Here is a 22,229-nt window from a genome sequence, read left to right as displayed (position 1 = left end):
CTACCACAAATCGCTAGTGATTGCAATAGCGCTTTGCACTTTTTAGTGCGTTCCAGGCCTGAGCCATCATTCATTTCTCACGCACAAATACCAAACATTTTACTTGATAATAACTAAAAGGATGCCTTTCCTTTGTCTTTGTCTTTTTATTTAGGGAGTTTGAATACATTTCTTCGACTCAAAGGACAAGCCAGTTCAGAGGTCCCTGTCTGGTCGGCCAGTGGAAATAAAGGGGAACAGTGGCATCAAGCCCGCCTAAATATACATCCAACAGCTTCTTTTCAGGTAAGTACACTTTTGACTTGATGATTACTCTTAAAGTGAACCTCCAGGCTAAAAATCGACTAAACAGCACTGAAAAGGCCTGGTGTTTCTTTAACAGTTTCACAGCATCAGGACTTTGTTTCTCTTATCCAGGCCTCATTTTTAGATGCACAGAAGAAAACTGCCCGGGCATTTTTCCCCTGATGCTGTGCAAAGCATGATGGGATTTCTGATGTTGTTGCTCTCGTTCTGCTGTTTTGGTGCAAAACATTTTTTCTTACATTTTGAATTTGACATTTGAAGCCTAGTGCATGCAGCTGGGAGGGGTTATCAGGACACAGGACAGTTGGAACTGTGTCTCATGCTCCCTGTCACCTCCTTTCAACCAAAAAGATGGCTACCCCCATGACAAAGATGGCAGTCCCCATGAATCACAAACGTTTGCCTGTTCTTTTAAAACAGGGAGAGTAAGAGATTAAATTACCTATCTATTCTAATTAACATAACTAATGTAACTTAATGACAGTATGTTTGTTTAGGCTGAAGTTTCCCTTTAAAGGTGGTGTAGGTTTCTCAATGGCCACCAGATCAACCATAGGATAGAGTCTGATCAGAGAGGGATCTATTAACCCTTTAGTAGCCAAATTATTTAGAGACTTGCATGTGCTCCAGGCCACTTATTTAGCACATTTTTTATTTCTTGTTTGTTACATTTCCCTGCTTCTAATTAGTTCTGCTGTAATGTGTATTCATGGCCATTTGTCACTAGGGAGCAGTGTGAGACGATAACAGAGGACTTCTCTGATTTCAGTTTCTATAATTTCTGCTAGCAGAGATAGAATAAAGCATTCCAAGAATTAACAGCACCATGAGTTCTGCTGACTGAGGTCAAAAGCAATGCGCTTATCTCAAACGGGATAACTCTATTGAAGCTGCTAATGAGTTAAATGCTGTATATCAATTCCGCAAATGGCGTAATATATGGGCACCATAACTCTTATTATACTTTATCTTGTGGAATTTACACAGTGTTTGGTGACATTAGCTTTTGGCAATTATAGGTTGCCCAGCAAGCTCGTGGTGAACCAGAACTACTAGGAGTGTGAAAGGGGCTAAATGGGTGTTTCAAGTTCTACCTCACAGAGCCATATTAATCAATGGCATGCTCTGATAAGGACCAACCAGTCTGAAACAGTCTGTATACACATGGAATTTCTGTGGCTCTGCACAATTAACAAGTTGACACATCATTGCATTGCAGGTGCTCTGGAGGTGTGTTTGGCTTGCAGGGACAACAAAGGGATGATTTGCATATCCGGCACCTCATATGCTCCTTAATAACCGCAAATACCCTTTGTTTTAAGAAGACACATTTTTGATTTGTATAGCTTTTGGATAGGACCGGTTCTAAACATTTTGCTGCCTGAAGCAAACTTGTGAGGATTTCCCTTTTATAGCCACAAATAGTATGGGTACCTATGGCAGTGCCCATTATTAATTTATGCAGCGAAGGCCATGCATATATTGGCAGGTTTGCAAGTGGGGGAGGGTTAAGGTTAGGCATGGGTAGGTTAGTTAAGGTTAGGCATTGTTGGAAGGACAGTTAGGCAACAGTAGGGGGTTGGTTAGGGTGAAGCATCCTTGAGGGGGAAGGGGGTTGATTAGAGTTAAAGGGCACTACAGTGAAATTTGGACTACTGGGATAACTCTGGTAGCATGTTTTTAATAGTGAGAGCAGTACATATTAGATAGTGTATCTCATTACAAAGGTCTGCAGGATAGGAAAATTTATAACACCTCTTTCAGATCCTGGCATCCCTAGAAAGCATTGTTCAGTGTTCAGCCAACAGCTATTTCTCTCCTCTCTGTGCTCTCCGTGTGTGAGATAGTGTGAGGTAAAAGCTTGTTCTGTAAGGCTGTCTCCATCAGCAGCAAGTATCTTAGGTAAATAAACAAGCAGCTTCCTCCTTATTTACCTAAGATATCCGTACTTGCTGCTGACAGAGCCAGCCTACAGTACAGGCTTTTATCTCGCCAGGGCCGGTTCTAGACTTTTTGCTGCCCGAGGTGAACTTGTGAGGATGCACCCCCCACGATTTGGAATGGTCGTACAGCACCCAACAAATTACTCTGCTTCATTTAATGTTCTCACATGACATGCTGCAGCTCAACACAATAGCACATTGGCTGACTGTGAGTCTGTGACAAACAAACTGCTCACCCTCAGCCACTCCATTCCTCCTCAGTTATGACATCAGTGCCACCCCCTCCCTTCTGCTGTGCAAGACAAATGAAACACTGCTGCTCTCCTGCTTCCCCCCTCCTTGCTCACTGTCAGACTCCTCACACAGCACAACAAGCTGCTTTTCCCCAATGATGACCTCTTCACCTTGCTTGCTCTCTTCTCGCTTCTCCTCCTACTGACTGCTTGCTGTAAGTGTAAATGCACAGTACACATATGCTGACCCTGTAATCTCTGTGCCTGATGCAAGTGTTTTACCTTGCTTCATGAAAAACACTTGCATCATGAAAGAACCGGCCCTGTATCCCACACACGGAGAGGAGGAGAGAAATAGCTGTTATAGCTGAACAGAGAAGGACGTGATGGCCAGGATCTGTAAGAGGTGCTATAAATTATCCTGTCAGGCCGATCTTTGTAACTAGATACACTGCCTAATATTCCTTGTACTTACTATTACAAACATGCTACTAGGGTTATCCCAGTTGCCTAAATTTCACTGTAGTGCCCCTTTTAGCATCAATAGAAGGAGGACTTGTGTGAGAATAGGTTTAGGTTTAACGGTAGTAAAATATCAGTAATCTATCACTGCCCAATAATAGATAGTAATTTTATCAATATTCTGCTACCGATTATCTCTAGCACTGCTCATTTTGCATTTAGGCGGTCCAGAGTCTAGCTATTGTCCCTTGTGTTAGATTTTGGCTTTGTTTGGTTGAAGATATCAACATTATTGGGTATGAACAGACAGACAGTACCATCTGCAAATGAAAAGAGTGAAATTCTTATGAACTGGAGCAGGCTTGATAACAATTAATTCAGTCAGCAAGAGAAACTTCTGAATAATTTTACATAAAATAAATGTTTACGCTTTTCATTCAGTGCTAATTATTTCTGTAGCATGAAACATACATCAGAGCAGGGATTCCATGAAGAGGAGTTTGGAAAACTGAAGGACTGTGTAATGATTTTGTTATCTGTCCTTATATCATATGTGGATACAGCCCTGTCCAAATACTTCTCTTCTGAAACACAGATTTGGTTTGTCCTTGTTCCTTCGGGACCCTTTTACTTTTGCCTTGCAAGTGTGTGTTGCGTTACCCTGTTCTACCGCAGGGTAATGCAATAACAGGGCCGGCCTTAGGTTTCACAGCGCCCTGAGCACAACCTGACTTTTGTGCCCGCCCCCCCCCTTCATCCTCTTCCCACGTGCGCGCATACACACACAGGCCCATATGCAATTCACTTTTTCTCCTGAGATATCTCCTAGGACAGTGGATTTTTGACGTTGTGACTCATCACTCCAAATGCTCAGATCTCCATGACACATCACATATGTATAATAGAAAAATACTATTAATAACCACGAATGGATGGAAAGAGTCAATTATCCTGAATACACTTAAAAATTAGGACTAGAACCTTTCAGAAATATTAATAAAATCAGTAGGACAGTTAGGCCCCTCCCCATTTAGAATGATAGCACAGCACCGACAATTTGCACCACACATTATAGCTGCAGTGCGCTCCCCCCCCTCCCCCCCAAAAAAATGCCCTCAGACTAAGTATAGGTAGGTAGCCAGGTATAGGTGCCCCCAGTACAGGATCTCATGTGTATGTGCCCTCAGCATAGGTTGACAAGCATAGGTGAACCCAGTATAGGAAGTCAGTTGAAGGTCTCCATAGCGCCCCCATAGGTAGCCAGGTGTAGGTGCCTCCAGTATAGGTAGCCAGGCGTAGGTGCCACTAGTATAGGTAGCCAGGTGTTGGTGCCCTCAGTAAAGGTAGCCAGCTATAGGTGCCCCCAGTATAGGAAATCAGGTGTAGGTGCCCTCAGTATAGGCAACCAGCTATAGGCGCCCCCTTGGAAGCTGGCGCCCTGAGCGACCGCTCCAGTCGCTCAGGTCAAAGGCCGGCTATGTGCAATACCAATGCAAGGCAATGGGGCCCAGCACACTTAACGTGTCACATTGCTCTGGAAGTGCCGATCGGCCACCGACCTGCTGCAAAGTCAGCAGCATGTTACCGTCACACTTTTGCAGCAATGCCGAGATTTTAAATATGGTGGCGGAGCAATCCGCATGCACAGAATGACGGAAATATGACCCGGGAGAGAGTACGTGATGCGGCGAGGGGCGTGCGGGGGGCGGCTCTATGCATATGACCCTGTTGGCACACTCTACCAGAGGGTCAAATGAAGTTTTCTGCAGTGTGATGCGATGGGGTGGAACATTGTGCCACAAATTCAATGGCCAGGTGTAAAACCGGCCCAAAGGGTAAATGAGCCTCTCTAGGGTCGATTGACTAAACCTTCCTGTCCACAGGCAGTGGTCCTTTAAGATTAGTTGGCGTTTCGCAAAGTGTGTTACGTTTATTGTGCAAACACCATAACTCATGTTATGCACACTACACAAACATTACAGCTATTACATGTGTTATTGGTATAATGTATCACACTTAATAGCTTTACACTTATGCTATTAGTGTAACATGCATTGTATTACACCAGCTAAACTTTGTATGTGCTGTCAGTGCTCAGTAAAGACGAGTGAATCGAAGCCTCTATCTCTTATATAGAAGCATTGAGCCTGTTTTTTCTGTTGGGCCTCTTTCAGAGGGGCGGCTGAACTGCATGCTTTTCGGCCAGTTCAGTGTCCTGTCTGGAGCCCACAAGCTCCATTTTGGTGCAATTAAAATACATTCAAATGGAAGTGTTTGTGACACCATGCTTGACACACAGTGGGGTTACCCATAGCAGAGAACCCTGACATGTCTCATCTGAGCATGGCTGCAGTCGCACTCAGATCTAACATGAGGGGCGCCTGTCTAGCACTGGCAGGGCCACCATCAGAATTTTCTGGGCCCCGTACTTGGCATGGCAAACCTACAGGGCCCCCTGCACGTCACCAAATAACAATCTGATATGTAGATTGTGTGGGGGCAGAGCCACGGTATGTGGGATAGAGTCAAAGCAACTTGCCTGTCGCCCATAACACCCCCCCCCCCCCCTGCATTGATGCATGTTCACCAATCACGCAGCAGGGAAGAGGGAGATGACCACACAACTCCTGTTATGGCACGGTAGAATTGCCAGCAGAGGTTCAAGTGGCACTGCCACTGTTTGGGCCCCAGACCCTTCCTGGGCCCCATACTACTGTCCCTCTTGTACCACCCTGATGGCTGCCCTGAGCACTGGTACCGAGTGTTAACATGGCCGGTGCATGAGAGCAGCTGACTGACAGGGAATTTACCACTTCTCAGCTGCCCATCAGAAAGAGGCCTAATACATCCTCAGAGATTCCAGGCATCTCCAGTGAGGAATCTGAGGATATAATAAGTGAGTTAGGGATGGTCAGTAATGTCGATTTCCGATTCAATGGAAATTCCGTTTCAGGTCAAGACTCAGGAAGACTCGTTAGTATCTGAGTCTTGTGCTTGGTCTAAAATAACTGTGGTAATCTTACTTTCGTGGAAAAATTCTGCAATCTCTGATTGGTCCAACAATTCCGAGCTCTGTGATTGGGCTAAAATGACAGAGTTGTAAATCAGTCTTCTGCAGAAGTCCGAAGACCGCGGACAGGCGGAGTGACTGTGTGACAGGTAAAAGTATAACTGCACTGGCACAGGGCTGGGGGGTACATAAAACATTAGGGGGGACAGGGGCTGGGGGCAGCGAGGTGGCGTGACAGCGTCACAGGGCCAATTACAGAAAGATTCCGTGCTGAAATCGATTAGGAATCGGCCTGTGGTTTATAGCGGCCAACAGATCTCTCTCCGATCAGATTCGGTCAGAGATCTGTCTCTTGGTCGGCTGCCAAAATCGCTAGATGTGTATCTTGATGCTTTATAAAGGGTTATAATAACTGATTAAGGGGTACTGTACAATAAATAAATCCAACTCAATAAAATATAAATAAATAACTACAGCGTATCTCCTCGCACAGACTTTTCTGAATTATGGAAAGAACAGATGTGACGAGGAACTGGTGAGATAAAGGATGGCACAGGCTAAGTAACAGATGAGGGGAAAGTGTTAAGATAAGCACAGCGTTAGGCGTAGAAAATAAGCTGGAAAATGAACTCAGCTGTGCTGCTACATGGAGTAAGAACAGCTGTGAGCGCAGCTGAACGCTCATACGTGGCAGGTGAGGCAAATGAAGACTTTTGAGGAACAATGGGGGCAATTTATTAAGATGAGTCCAAAGAAGTTGCAGTCGCACAGAACAGCCAATCAGGCTTCAGCGGTTAAATGAAACAAGTATTCTGCCTGGGTGCTCTAAGCTGCTGCACGGAGCACCGGAAAGCATTCGTAATCCAGCAAACATGCATTGATTTGGTCAATCATATCAGACCATGGAACGAGTTGCTGAAATGTTTGCAAACTCCTGTTTAAAAAAGCATAACAGCATTTAAAAGCTGGATTGAGCATAATGTCACATATGATGTGGTCAATATGACAACTAATATTATGTCACCATATACCATGAATGAGTTCTTGTACTGGGCCAGAGTTGCATATACTGTGTATATACAGTACTAAACTAGCCGGGTGGAGCACCTGGCTAAAAGAGCCTGGGAAGAACATTATATATATGTGTATATATATATATATATATATATATATATATCTCCTGTATGTACTTGCGTATAAGCCTAATTTGTCAGCATAAGAAAATGTGCTTAAAAGTTACCCCTCCGGCTTATATGTGAGTCAGTGGAGCAGAACAGATGGTGGAGCAGGTTTTGTTATTGGCAGAGGAGCGTAAGGATGGTGCACTATTGATCCTGCTCTTACTAGCTGGCTCCTTGCTGTGTCTGTGCCCCCATTCCCTGCCACATGGTGTGCAGAGTGCGCTGCTCAAGACTACCTGTGTCCCCTGGCTTGTGGAGCGGAACATGCAAGCAATGTGTCAGCAGTCCGGGTAACACCTGGCGCCAGGTGCTACCCAGACCGAATGCTGTTGTGTGCTCCTATATTTTATTGCCAGATGAAGCAGGTTTACGCCTGTGAAACGCGTTGCAGCCCCCTTGGAGTATACCAGTAAATTCTATTTATATTTGAATAGGCAGTTTCTAGTGTCTGCTTACAGGCGGTAAGTCCACCACTGCCTCCAAAGCATTTTTAAAATGTTATCTTTTTGATTATATCCTGTTGTGGGAAATAATGGCTGTTTCCAACTAGAGTTGGGCCGAACGGTTCGCCGGCGAACGTTTTGCGGAAGTTCGGTTCGCCCCATAATGCACCTGAGGGTCAACTTTGACCCTCTACATCACAGTCAGCAGGCCCAGTGTAGCCAATTAGGCTACACTAGCCCCTGGAGCCCCACCCCCCCTTATATAAGGCAGGCAGCGGCGGCCATTACGGCCACTCGTGTGCCTGCATTAGAGAGAGTAGGGCGAGCTGCTGTCTGTCTCTAGGGAAAGATTAGTTAGGCTTAGCTTTTCCTGGCTGCATACCTGTTCTGTTCAGTGAGCCCTCAGCCCACTGCATACCTGTACTGTGATCCTGCCACTGCATACCTGTTCAGTGATCCTGCCACTGCATACCTGTTCAGTGATCCTGCCAGTGCATACCTGTTCAGTGATCCTGCCACTGCATACCTGTTCAGTGATCCTGCCAGTGCATACCTGTTCAGTGATCCTGCCACTGTATACCTGTTCTGTGAACCCGCCACTGTATACCTATTCTGTTCAGTGGACCCGCCACTGTATACCTGTTTAGTGAACACGCCACTGCATACCTGTTGTGTTCAGTGAACCTGCCACTGCATACCTGTTCTGTGAACCCGCCACTGTATACCTGTTCTGTTCAGTGGACCCGCCACTGTATACCTGTTCTGTGAACCTGCCACTGTATACCTGTTCTGTTCAGTGGACCCGCCACTGTATACCTGTTTAGTGAACACGCCACTGCATACCTGTTGTGTTCAGTGAACCTGCCACTGCATACCTGTTGTGTTCTGTGAACCCGCCACTGTATACCTGTTCTGTTCAGTGGACCCGCCACTGTATACCTGTTCAGTGAACCCGCCACTGTATACCTGTTCTGTTCAGTGGACCCGCCACTGTATACCTGTTCAGTGAACCTGCCACTGCATACCTGTTGTGTTCAGTGAACCTGCCACTGCATACCTGTTCTGTGAACCCGCCACTGTATACCTGTTCTGTTCAGTGGACCCACCACTGTATACCTGTTCAGTGAACCCGCCACTGTATACCTGTTCTGTTCAGTGGACCCGCCACTGTATACCTGTTCAGTGAACCTGCCACTGCATACCTGTTCTGTGAACCCGCAACTGTATTCCTGTTCAGTGAACCCGCCACTGCCGTCACTACACAAACAGCTGTTTGCGGTGCATTACACGGTGAGTTTGGTGTGTCAGTGTGAAGCAGTACCTTAATTACACTACCTGATTGATGTATACACATGCAAGATGTTTTAAAGCACTTTAGGCCTGTCATTTAGCATTCAATGTGATTTCTGCCCTTAAAACGCTGCTTTGCGTCAAATCCAGATTTTTCCCGGGGACTTTTGGCATCTATCCCACTCCGCCATGCCCCCCTCCAGGTGTTAGACTCCTTGAAACATCTTTTCCATCACTTTTGTGGCCAGCATAATTTTTTTTTTTCAAAGTTCGCATCCCCATTGAAGTCTATTGCGGTTCACGAACTTTAACGCGAACCGAACGTTCCGCGAAAGTTTGCGAACCCGGTTCGCGAATCTAAAATCGGAGGTTCGGCCCAACTCTATTTCCAACTGTTAAGCAAGCAATATCTCCCTCTGTGCATAGAGGTCTCAGTAACAAACATGCCACACAGATCCAAAGGTGTAGCTAGGGTTTTCAGTGCCTGGGGGCAAAGTTTTTGCACCCCCCTCTGGACAAAATGGGCATGGCCACACATCAGAAGGTGGTTGTGGTCATGGGTAGAGTCAAATGTTGTTTAGATAGCCAGATGTGCCCCCTACCTCCTGTTTAGATAGCCAGATGTGCCACCCCTTTAAATAGCTAAATGCGCCCCCCTTTAGATAGCCAGATGGGCTTCCCTTTAGATGGCCAGATGTGCCCCACTTTTTCTGCTCCTGTTAAAATTTTTGCACTCCTCTGCACAGGAAGGAAAAGAATCAGGGGCTCTTTGGGCAGTCAGCAAGCTGCCTTGCGTGCATGTTGGTTTGCAGCATCCGTGCTTAGCGCCCTCACAGTGCTGCACCCGGGGACATTTGTCCCCCCTTGCCCACCCATAGCTACGCCTCTGCACAGATCACCTGCCAGAACTAAAGATGTCACCACCAGTGATCATTTTCAGGTACATGAAGGGAAGAAAGGTTTCACAATGGGCAAACACTGACTAAATAATCTATAAATGAATATTGGAACAATAGGCAATTTTATGTTATTTTCACTACTGTTCCACCAGTAATTTCTGCAAAGTTGCAGTAGTATGGTTGTAAAATCCTGTGTTTTTTCTTGTGATTAGGAGTGTGGCTCACACAAAGCTTTCTGTACCTGGTAAACACGATAATTAGGCTAGATTTGAGCTAAAGATTAACGGATAGCTAATACACTACAGGACTGGCTCGTGTGGATGGCAGCCATTGTTAAAATGCAAATACCTTTTCTCAGTCATTAGATTATAGTTTTTCTCCTGCCAATACAGTGATCTGTCTCCAGATTTAAAGAAGCATTATATGGGGGAGGGGGTGTTACATAACAGTGCAATACCTTATAGTAGCATATATCAGACTTCACCTGCTTGAGTGATTAATTAGGAGTCCAGGATCAGCAGGAGCCAGGAGGAGAAAAGAAAGCAATTATGAATCCACCTCTCTGATGTTTGAAAAATGGTACTTAAAAGGTGTATTTCCCACTGGCGTTAACATAGAGTAGACTATCACCAGAGACTTGGCTGCAGCTGGGATTGCAGTAGAGACTGTCCCCTTCCCCCAAGACACACACACACACACACACACACACACACACACACACACACACACACACACACACACACACAAATGCTGTAGGAGCATACATGCTAACACACATGGGAGGGAAATAGGAAATGATACCACGCATACATGGGATTGTGGGATTGCAATATAAAATTATACCGCACACAGTGCTGCAATAACAACACACACACACACACACACTCACATTCACACACACACACAGGACTGTAGTAGTATCCATTCCTTTACCCTTATACGCTTGGGATTTCAGTAGTAATAATAACAATAATTAAATATCTTTATAGCACTTTTCTCCCGTTGTGACTCAAATCGCTATGACCCTCCATTCTGCAGTCAGTCGCAAAGGCTCAGGAAAAGTGGTGGGTTTTAAGCCTTTTCTTAAAGCTGTAAAAGGGGCCTCTTGCACTGGTTGTGGAAGTGAGTTCCATAGAGTGGGGGCTGTATAGGAAAAGGCCTGTGCACCAAATTTTTTATTTGCAGAGTGGGGGCGCATGGAGGGGCATATAGTTCCAATAGATGCACTGTGTACTTGGGTCCCATGTGGTTTAGCGCCTTGATCGTCAGTATGCAAATCTTAAAATGGATTCTCCATTTTACTGGCAACCAGTGAAGAGTTGGAAATAACACCTCACACATGGGACTGAAGTGTCCCCCCCCCCCCCCCCCACACACACACACACACACTTGCAGAAATCAGCAAGTGACCACTTTGTAGTGCACCCTCTATTGTGCTGGTTCCTATTATTGTGCTCTCTCCATCGTAGTGCCTCTATTGTGCTTTCTCCTCGGTGTATTGTCCCCTTTATCCTCTTGCACCTCCTTATTATTGAGCTTCCATTTTTTGAGACTCCCCTACTATTGTGGTGCCCATTATAGTACCCCTTTACTGTACTATGCCATGTAGCATGGTGCATTATCATTGTTGCCTTTGTTGTGCTCCACCCATTACTGTGCCCATTGTATAGTGCTGCCTCCACTATTGTGTTTTGGGGAACTTACTTTCACCAGCTCTACTCCTCCTCCACCCCTTCCTACAGAGCGTGCATTGGAGCATGCCAGGGATTGTATAATGTGAAGTGAACTCTTGTTTCCTCCTCTGAGATGCTTCTTTACATACAACTACAGTGCTGCCTCCCCTCCAGTCCTCAACTTGGATGTGCAAGGCACAGGCAAACCAGGCAGAATCTTGGGATGACACCTGCCGGGTGGGGCACCACACAACTATTCTTAGCACATTGCATGGAATTCTCATACAAAACTTCTAAGTCCCTTCCTTAAAGAGACTCTGTAACAAAATGTTCAGCGTTATTCCTTCTATCCTATAAGTTCCTATACCTGTTCTAATGTGGTCTGGATTACTGCAGCCTTTTCTAGTTGCACTGTCTCTGTAATATATCTAATCTTCTTTTCTTTGTCAAGCTTTGTCGACCCAGGGAGGAATGCACTGCCTCTGCTGTGATAGGGAGAAGTTATGCACGCCCCCTCCATGCCCCCTGCAGGCTCTGTGTGTGTGCTTTGTTTATCCCTCACAGACAGCTCTCTGCTCTCAATTTCGGCTTGTCTGAGGGAGGAGGGAGCTGCCCATGCTGAGAAACATGATATATATACACATACATCACTTCCTGGTTAGCGGACATGTTTTTTGTTTGTAAACACTGCCTAAAACTGGCGATTAAAAGCCAGGATCACGGTGGGGAGTGACGGAAACAGCAGAGATGGATCCAGGAGATCGCAGTGACTCGATTGGTATGTTTTTTTATTGTACAAATCGAACAGTACAGATTCTGTGATGGGAATTTTACCAATGGGGGCATTGCTTGTAAGCATAACAAAGGAGGCCTGAATAGTGTAACAGTGGTATGGCAGGTGACTTTAATGTGCTGATTAAGCTGTAATTGTTTTAGATTTGTTCTGTATTTGTTCTGTATTGATTAATGTGACTCTGCACATGTTTTATGACGCATTTTGGGAAACAACATTATATCTGTACATAACCTATACAAGACCGTATTAATACTTTTCTTCCCCAGGTCAGATATATGTGGCTTCCCTTCCATGTGGAGAATTACCCCTCCCATTCCATGAGCAGCCCCCTCTTCCATGAGTAACATCTATTTACTGTTGCTTCTTTCTTTAACATACAACGGCCTTGGGCATCATCTCCCCTTTTTCATGTGCTGCTTTCCATGTGTAGCCTTCTCTTTTATGTGCAGCAACTCCTGTACCACATCCAGGTGGCCACTTGGTCTGCAGCGGCCTAAGGCCCAGCCCATTGTGGCCTTTCCAGAACTCCAGCCCTGAACCTATGAATGCATTATTGGCATTTGCAAATTTAATATTAGTAATTAGAGCTTCCTATTGACCAGATGGGGGGTAGGTGTCAAAAGGTGCCTTGCCAAGTCTTGCCTAGGGCTCCAAAATAGACAGAAATAGCCCTGCAGTTGGGTGGAGGAAACTGATAGCTATACTCTACAACGTGTGGCCTTCTCTAAAGGCTGCCATACACTGGTCGATGACCAACAGATAGATCCCTCTCTGATCGAATCTGATCAGAGAGGAATCTAATGGCTGCCCATACACTGCAAACAGATTTTGAATCCATTGCAGCATGAAATCGTTTCACAACCTGTGGAACTACCGCTGCCGACTGCCTCTCTGCCCCTGCTTCCCCCGGCCGGCCGCTATTCATTACCTGTCCACTGGTGCGGGTCTCCGGGTCCCTGCAATCTCATTTCTTCCAGCGTACTCCTCCATCTTCGCTTCACTTCCTGTCAATGTCCCGTCCTGTTACGCCACGAACGATGCGCTCCTGACCCGCCGGCGATTGAGCAAAATTTTCCACTTAGGCAGATCGACACAATCGATCGATTACAGATGGAATTTGATCGATCGCCCCACGTTTATGTATCGATTTCACACCAAATTCGATCACAGTGATCGAATCTGCTGTCTATCAGCGGGACATCGCGTTAGTTTATGGGCACATTAATGCTCAGGAGTGTCTGAAGATCCTGTTAGTTGCACAAATCTTCTTAATGCCTGACATACAAGTTAATACCAATGTCTGACACATAAGTTAACACCTTCTCTGCTAGCACCACCAACCGGCACCTAACCCATTCCCTGCCTGAACATTTAATCTCCAAGTAACCTCTTCTCCAGCTAATCATGTCTACCCAGGTTGAGACAAATCATTTACAGAGGCTGCAGAAATGAACACAAACGTGTGACTTGTAGTGGAAAGTAAATGATCATCACGCAGATGGATAATTGGTCTAGAGGGATGAATTAAATAAAGAAGAGTGTTCTTTTTCTTGTCCGAAGCATCAGTGGAATAAATAAAACTCTCACATAAAGTATAATGTCTGAATCCCTAAAGGTTTCTGGAGAATCAGAATATGCACTAAAATAAATTGCTTTATTTAACCATGCCACTTCCAGATAACTGCTATTTAAGAGTTTTTCAATCACCACTGAACAGTCTGTCAGACAAGGAGGAACTTTTAAAATTCATCTCAACTCTCTTTGAAAACGTATTAAAGAAAACCCCTGCCACTTATTTTAAAGAATATAGCCAGGTACAGAAGAATATCGGACTTGGTGGTTGGAGGGTCAAGCTGGGATAGGGTGGACGGAAAGGGAGGGGTTACTAGTATCAATACATGCAAAATGACGCCACGAAATTTGGGCGCAGAGCAAAGCCAATAATCGTCTCACTCTGCTCCTGCAAAAGTCCAAGTGACATTAATTACCATTCCCCTCCAGGCCGCCAGGGGGAAGACATAATTTAGCTGCCAGCTATTGCTGCCGGCTGAATTACTCTGTTTCTATAGTAATTTGGGTGCCGTCTCTGTCTGATCACTGCTATAGCCATAATTCACATTACGGCCTATGGCGGCACATGTGCTGTTTTGAGTTGTCTTGACCAATATTTCCAGGTGTTTATGTGGTCTCTAAGCCAGAGAACACACTTGAATAATGCATGTTTTGCCACATTTTGCTCTTGAACAAATGTACAACTTATAGTTACCAAATCTATGTAGTAGAAGAATAAACTAAGTTAATATGCAAGGGAATATCACCTTTACAAGATAAATACAATAATTGGCTCAGATCTGCTGGAAATTATATTAGACCAATGGAAAAGGGAATGAACCAACCCAGTCTCAACAAGTCAATAATATTGGTACAAAATATTATAACTTCTATAAACATAAAAAATACTTTGATTTAAATACAGGATGATCCAGAGAACCCAACTACAAGCAAGATAGTATTTTGAGCTTTCACAAAACACTTTGGCCCATAAGCAATTAACTTTTTCACCTGAGTTATCTCCTAGGAGATCATTTTTATCTTCTCTTTAAACTAACTTTTTAGCATTTCAATATTGAAAAGCTACCCAAAAGTTGGTGAAAAAGTGCTATCAAATGTATTCTTAGTATTTTCTTGTTGGCTGGTGGCTTAAAATGCATTTATGACAAGTTCTGAAAATATCACCTAGGAGAAAACTCAGGTGAAAAAGTGAATTGCATATGGGCCATTATCTCTAAGGTGTGAAGCCATTGAGGATTCACTTGTCATTCATTTTCACATACTGTTTCCAATTGCAGGTCATTTTTGAAGGTGTTCGAGGTCCTGGTATAGAAGGAGACATCGCCATAGACGATGTATCGATTGTAGAAGGAGAGTGTGCGAGGATGGATCAGCCAGCCACTAGTATGTTCTGTATTTTATCTGTAATATAATAAATACATATCATCCAAATATCACAGCTTAAAGTGTACCCGAGGCAACATGATGAGATACACATGTGTATGTACAGTACAAAACATATTAATAACCAGGCTGTTTTTATTTTGCTGCCTATAGGAAACTTCACTGATTAGCAATTACAGAATTACAGCCATGCATGTTTTCCTGGCAGAATACAACTTCTGAGGGAAGGGGAGAGATATAAAAAGGTCAATAGTTCATGTAATTTAACTCAGGGACACTTAATAGACTGCCATTGAGCAGAGACAATAAAAACATTCAATCTACTTAGTAAATGTTTAAATATAAAATATAAAAGTCATTTTATAGGAAAGTAGGAAAATAAATACAATTGTTTATCTCATCAGTTTGTTAACCTCAGATTCACTTTAAGGTTTTAATTGTTTTCACGTGACATGACTTTGCCTGAAACTCAAGATCCTATTGCATGAGCAATCGTCATGCCATGCTACGTTGGTATTAGCAAAGTATTGCAGTGCTCAGAGTCAATATCCGAATTGAAAACACCCCTTTAACCACTTCACCCCCCCAGTGCTAAATCTCTCCGTCCCTCTGCACACTGCTTCACCCCCAGGGACGGAGAAAGGCGCACTCGTTTGTTTACTGGCTGGGAGTGGGCCGGGAATTCGCGCGCACACTCCAGCCAGCCAGCACAGCAGGTGACTAATTGGATGTTAGGAACAAGCGTTCCTAAATCCAATTAGACTCGCCGATTGTGAATATAATGAAGACTGCTTCAAACAGAGGCAGTTTTCATTCATAACAATGAATAGTAAACAAACATGCAGCGCGCGATCGCGCACCCCCGCGACCCGCGCACGCGCACACACACCCCCGCTCTGCAGTGCAATGATTGGTTATGGGGACCCCAGTCCCCAATAACCAATCATATCACAGAAAAAAAAGAATGAAAGCAGCGCTGAAACGTAAAAATTGCGCTGGTGTTTCAGGGGTAAAACCCCTCCGTTGTGAAGAGGTTAAAGTTCAAAAAATGCATTTTCTTAGTGTTAACACCCAGAGCAGACCAATGGACCAACAGAAAGAACCCATAATTCCTATGGGAAAACATGGACTTGCTCACACATGTCTGTCTCCACTAGGCCTGGGTTTCCCTCATACACAAGTATCATTTCTCAAGTCTCAGAACATTATTGCCTGCCATGTATATACACGCAGAATTGCAAAATCACAGGTAGAACATGTGGACAGAGTGTGCACTGCTTCTTTGTTGAGCAGAGCAAGGGAGGGGAACCCATTCAAACCAGTGAAGTGCAACCAGTGATTGCTAGTCAGGGTGATGGATAGAAACATGTTAGAGAGGATATGGTTGGTGACAGCAGGCCTTGGGCACTTTAAAGTACAAATCCGGCCCTGCTTATGTGAAGGTCCACTGCATGTACATTGGCTGGCGCTGTGCTGCTATGCAAGCAACATTATTCCATTCAAAAATATTCTGGAACGTTACAAGCACATCTGCCACTAGGAAACACCTTCGTTTGAGATCATTATAAAAAGTCCATACATGTATATTACATATATATTTTCTTTGCATAGTATGGTCATCCTAACTAAAGGTGGCCACTAACTATACAAATTCTAGTGAAAAATCGTTCAAGCGATCAGAAATTCATTCACTAGACCATCAACACGCCAATCTTTGCTTCCTATCTATCACAATCAACAAGAAAATCCAAATTTTGGTTCGACAAAAATCCAATCAGACGACTGATTTTATAATCGTATGTAATTGAATGATTTTGCCCATCAACGGAGATTATTTACAACCAATCGATCATAATTTCTAATCGCTCGAACAATTTTTCACTGGAAATTGGACCGTTAGTGGCCACCTTAACTAAAATGCGTTCCTGAATAAGAGTGAAACAAACCTGTATTATTAATGCTTCTCACTCCAGGGTAGTTGAGCAGTGTTGTGTGAATGTTGTGTAGGCATACATTGGTGCCATGTTTGATAATGTCTTCTACTAAAGATGGCCACTAATGATCCAATCTTTTTCACCCAATCTTACCATTTCTATGTAATATAAGGTAACTGCCTGAAGTATCCATTCAGTATATTCACTCAATTTACCCTTATAATACATAGATAGGTAAGATTGGATGAAAAAGATTGGATCATTAGTGGCCACCATTAGGATGAGCAAAATTGCTCCTGGCAAGTTTGTAAGCTTGTCACTGACTTTCCATGAAAATCTTGCTTATCAGTCTTTGGAAACAAGACAAAATTGGCTGCCAAATTCACAAGAATCTTGATGAGCGAGATTGGGGCAAATTCTCAGCGACTCCAAACTTAAAGAGACTCTGTAACATTAAAAAATGCCCCTGGGGGGTACTCACCTCGGGTGGGGGAAGCCTCGGTTCCTAATGAGGCTTCCCACACCGTCCTCTGTCCCACGGGGGTCTCGCTGCATCCCTCCGAACAGCCGGCGACAGACCCGACTGTGACTTCAATATTTACCTGTGCAGGCTCCAGCGGGGGCGCTGTGGCTGCTGTCAGCTCCGAAGTAGACGGAAATGCCCGATCTCAGTCGGGTCCGCTCTACTGCGCAGGCGCCGGAGACTTGCGCCTGCGCAGTAAAGCGGACCCGACGGCGATCGGGTATTTCCACCTACTTCGGAGCCGACAGCCGCCAGAGCGCCTGCGCTGGAGCCGGGAAGGTAAATAATGACGTCACCGCTGTACGGAGGGCTGCAGCGAGACCCCCGAGGGACGGAGGATGGCGTGGGAAGCCTCATTAGGATCCTGAGGCTTCCCCCACCCGAGGTGAGTACCCCCCAGGGTACGTTTTCACGTTACAGTTCCTCTTTAACGTGAAAATATTACTCGCTCATCCCTATTCTCTCTCTGTACTATTTTGCCATCCTGACTCACCCTCACACCTTTACATCGTCTCCTTCAAAATCTATTGTCCAGTGCTTTGGAAGCCTAGGCAGCCACTGACATCCTCATTTCTGCAACCACATGGGAATTCTTCTCCTCTGCTGTAGTGATGAGAATGACAGCAGCCATGTTCTAATAATGCACACGCTGCATCATTCCACTGGACCAGGGTCCCATTTTAGAGTAATTTAGCACTTATGGTACTATCTATCTTTTGGGTATTGGCCACTTTCATCAACTTAAATAGGCAATGAATAGAAATCCATGTAGATGTATACATTGCAGTGTTGTTCAGACATTGCTTTTTTAGTAGTATTGGATGTTCCTGCTACTCCCTACTGGAGAAGATTTATTGAAACCAGTGCAGGGTGAATTGTAGCAACAACTATTTTTGCACTAGTTCTTATGCATTTTTTTTTTTTTGCACTGGTTTTAATAAATCTTCAGCTTCATTATGTGTAATGCTTTATAGTGCACTGGACCACAAATAGCATGAATGTGCCCGTACAGATAAACCCAAAGATGGCCACATACAACAGTTTGTTACTTCTGTTCTTTCTAGCATGATATTTCACAGTCCAACTGTTTTTGACATGACTAAATGCATAAGCTATTTTTGAATAGTTACATTTCTTTTTATTTTCTTATTTTCAGCTCCTCCTTCGGGTGTTAAAGTGTCTGGGACTTTAGTGCATATATGGTTGTATCCACTTTTCCTATTTCTTTCTTTTTTAAGTCATCAAAGGTGACCATATTCTGGCAGAGGCTACAAACGATTCACTAGGCACTGGTACGAAGAAAGAGTCTTTGTAAATGGACAACTAGAAAAACAATCTACCAAAGATTCCTCCACAAAGGCACTGGGATTTAACAGGACACGGAACATAACATCACTACAAGCCCCACCTGAGACATAAACTAGGAAGAGACCTCACAGTGCTTCTGTGGCTTTCACAAATACAGTATAATCTGAGTATTCTTTTTTAAGAAAAAAGGAATTAAGATATCCTTGTCAAAGCACAACGTCATGGCTGGTTTTCTTTCAAATGAGTAGAGTTTGCTTGGTACCATTCACACCTACTGGCCTGTCAGCCTAAACCTCACAGTTAACAGGGTACACCAAGATCTGGCATTCATTTTCAATCCAAGAAGGTTTTTACTTAAGGAACCCGTCTTTGTAAGCCCTCTTGCCTTGGCTGCCACCATTGAAAACTAAAACCTCTGTAGGACACTTACATCATTTTGTCACAGCTTTGCTAATAACAAAAGGTATGCTATATCTTTTTTGCATGTAGTCGTCTCCAAGAAAGAGCAGCTCAGTCTTACAAGCTTTCTTTCAGCTTATGGGATTTGGCTTGTGGACCACGAGTTCAAGTCACCAACTCATCAGTTGTAACAAAGGAACCAAACCACCACCTTTTATAAATCGCCAGGAAACCAAGTGCCTTCAATTAACAAGCCTGAAAAAAAGTTAGCTAATCAAGGTTGCACTGCTGTGAGTGGTTTGTGAGAAAAAAAAATAAACTGTTTTATAAGCAAACTGCAGTCCACAAGTACAGGATACAGGCCGGATCAAAAGAAAAAAACACAAAAAGAAAAAAATTGCTACAGAAGTACATAGACTTATGTTGCTGCATAAGATCTTAAAAAACATCATATTTTTTTAATTTACCTGTTTCATCTTTTAAAACAGTCATGCGCATTTTCAGTCTGACAAAATCAAACATGAAATAGAAGAAGCAACTTTTCACATTACTGCTAACCAAAGTAGTTTGAAAAGTTGTCAATATAGTCTTTCATTTTTTTTTTCGCTTTTGAAATGAGAAAAATGATTTTCGTACTCTTATCTACATTTGAAATGAAATCAGTCTGATCTTAAGAGGAAAGAATTCTGAGCATCTAAGACTGCAATGTGTTCGACCCTGGCAGAATCTCTGGGTCTGAATTATTGGTCTAAAAAATAAAAAAAACAATGAGGGTCCGATGCCTCTGCCCACTAATCAGACTCTGTGCAGATTGTGACATAGTATTTTATTATTTTGGCAAGTTTGGAAAAAAAGATAATACACTTTTACATAAAACTGTAAAAAAAAATGACTGAGCTACCTGATTAAATACATACTTTAACCAGCCACTTTTTCAATGCATTGTATATGTCCCTTATAACGTTGGCTATGAACATTTGAAGATATATTTGGTTTCTTTAAATTATCTTAAATTTTAACTTCATTTAAAATACTTTTATCTACAAAAACAAAGTTATTCTTTTATGTTTCTTTAAAACATTTGATGAAAAAAATGTTATGCAAAGAATTGGGCTACAAATAAAAAAAACATATTTAACGTTGCTGAAATTGATTTAAATGAAACTGAAGCACAAGAAGATATGTCTTAGATTATGAGCAGATTCAAGTATATTTTTGATTTTATTTTTTATTTTACTTTTGAATTCTGTAGAAATGTTTGTGCTGATTCAGTTATTCAACTGAAACGAAAACAAAACTTTTACAGCAATGTTCAATAAAGCCTCTTTCCAGGTAAGGTATAATCAATGGTCTACTGGTTCTTTTGTTTGTACACAAGGTCTAATACTATTATGAATTTCAAATCAGTAAGTTTTGAATAAGGATGGTACCATTTGTTGGCTAACATTAAAAGATTCAAACCGTAAGCTTTTGGCCAATAAGCCTTCTTTGAACTCCAGTCTTTTGGAATACATTTCCCTTAACTAAAGTATGAAGAAGGCCTGTTGGCTAACACCTCACTCTGTAATTTTTTTTAAAGATAGCCAATAAATGTTAACTTACTGATTCAAATCTTATTACCTCATCGAATGGCTAAAATGGTACAATACATTGCTACAACTGTGAAGTTCAAAGCGTAAAGGCTAAAGGGAATCTTACCTGGGGCTTCTTGCAGCCTTCTGGAGGCATCCTGTGCTCACAACGCCAGTCCAAGTCCCTCTGGGCAGCAGCCTCCGCAAGGCTGGTCGGGCGGCCACACGCCTCCTCACTACCCTGCCCTCCCTGGGAGCATACTGCGCATGCACAGTACGCGGAAATCACATGATCAGGTTGCGCGTGACCCGGGGCCACTCATGCGTAGCAGCCGCCAACTGGCAGAGACCAGCCAGCTTTGCGGGGGTTGCTGCTGCTGGCCAGAGGGACTTGGACCGGCGTCGTGGGTCACAATGTCTCCAGGGGTCTGCAAGCAGCCCCAGGTAATTTAAGCTCATTTTTTTCCCTTAAATCTCCCTATAAAATGTTTTAAGTTGTCTGAAAAAATGGGGTCTCAATGAGTAATAAAATTCACAAGCTTTAGGACGTGTTCACATTATACATGTTGTGTAATCCAAAAACGTGCTGCTAACATAACACATACCATTGCAATGTGCATAAAGCACCGCACAGTGACCCATATGCAATTTACTTTTTCTTACGTTTTCTCCTAGGTGATATTTTCACACCTTTTCAATAAAATGCCTTTTAAACCGCTAGCAAGAAAGAAACTACTCAATTTGTGCAGTACTTTTTCACCTACTTTTTGGTACTCAAATGTAAAGTACTGAAAAGTTATTTTAAAAATAAGATGAAAATGTCTCTCCTAGGAGCAAACTGAGGAGAAAAGGGGAATTGCATATGGGCCAGTATGCACATAAAAATGCATGTTGGGCTCTATTCACAAAACTTCTCATAAATGACTTATTTATCACCTAATTGATAAAAATAACCTTTCAGCACATTTACAAGCAAAATAAGCACTCAAAGTAAGTTGCTCCTGATTAACTTCATTTCAATATTACTTTTCTTACCTTAATTATATTATATTATATTTTTGCTCATTGGAAGCTTAAAAATGTAACATAGATAAGGTGAAAACAGATGAAAAAGCTTTGTGAATCCTGCCTATTGGGTTGTTTGCACACAAGTAAGGTGAACTTAACATGCGTAGCCATTGCATATTGAGTTTAATGGGTTTATGCAATTTACGTAGCAGGTTACGCAAATAGCATAACTCACTTAATACATGCAACACTTGCCTTGCTTGTATAATTGGAAAAGTAAATGTTGCAAGTATTA

At 43.2% G+C, this 22,229-nt stretch overlaps 1 protein-coding gene across 3 annotated transcripts in view; it reads left to right on the top strand.

Annotated features, from left to right (window-relative positions):
- Positions 1-20,698, top strand: part of MDGA2 (MAM domain containing glycosylphosphatidylinositol anchor 2) — a 1,075,710-nt gene extending 1,055,012 nt beyond the window's left edge. For all 3 annotated transcript variants that reach the window (XM_068254164.1, XM_068254163.1, XM_068254165.1), the window contains exons 15-17: positions 155-285; positions 15,086-15,191; positions 18,805-20,698. In XM_068254164.1, the coding sequence (XP_068110265.1) occupies positions 155-285; positions 15,086-15,191; positions 18,805-18,899 (332 nt within the window). In that variant the 3' untranslated portion in view covers positions 18,900-20,698. The remainder of the gene's footprint in view (positions 1-154; positions 286-15,085; positions 15,192-18,804) is intronic.
- Positions 20,699-22,229: the final 1,531 nt, after the last annotated feature.

The sequence above is a fragment of the Hyperolius riggenbachi genome, chromosome 9, assembly GCF_040937935.1.
Source record: "Hyperolius riggenbachi isolate aHypRig1 chromosome 9, aHypRig1.pri, whole genome shotgun sequence".
NCBI classification, from domain to species: Eukaryota; Metazoa; Chordata; class Amphibia; order Anura; family Hyperoliidae; genus Hyperolius; species Hyperolius riggenbachi.
The sequence above is the reverse complement of the archived record's forward strand: the minus strand, read 5'-3'. Positions and strand labels throughout refer to the sequence as shown.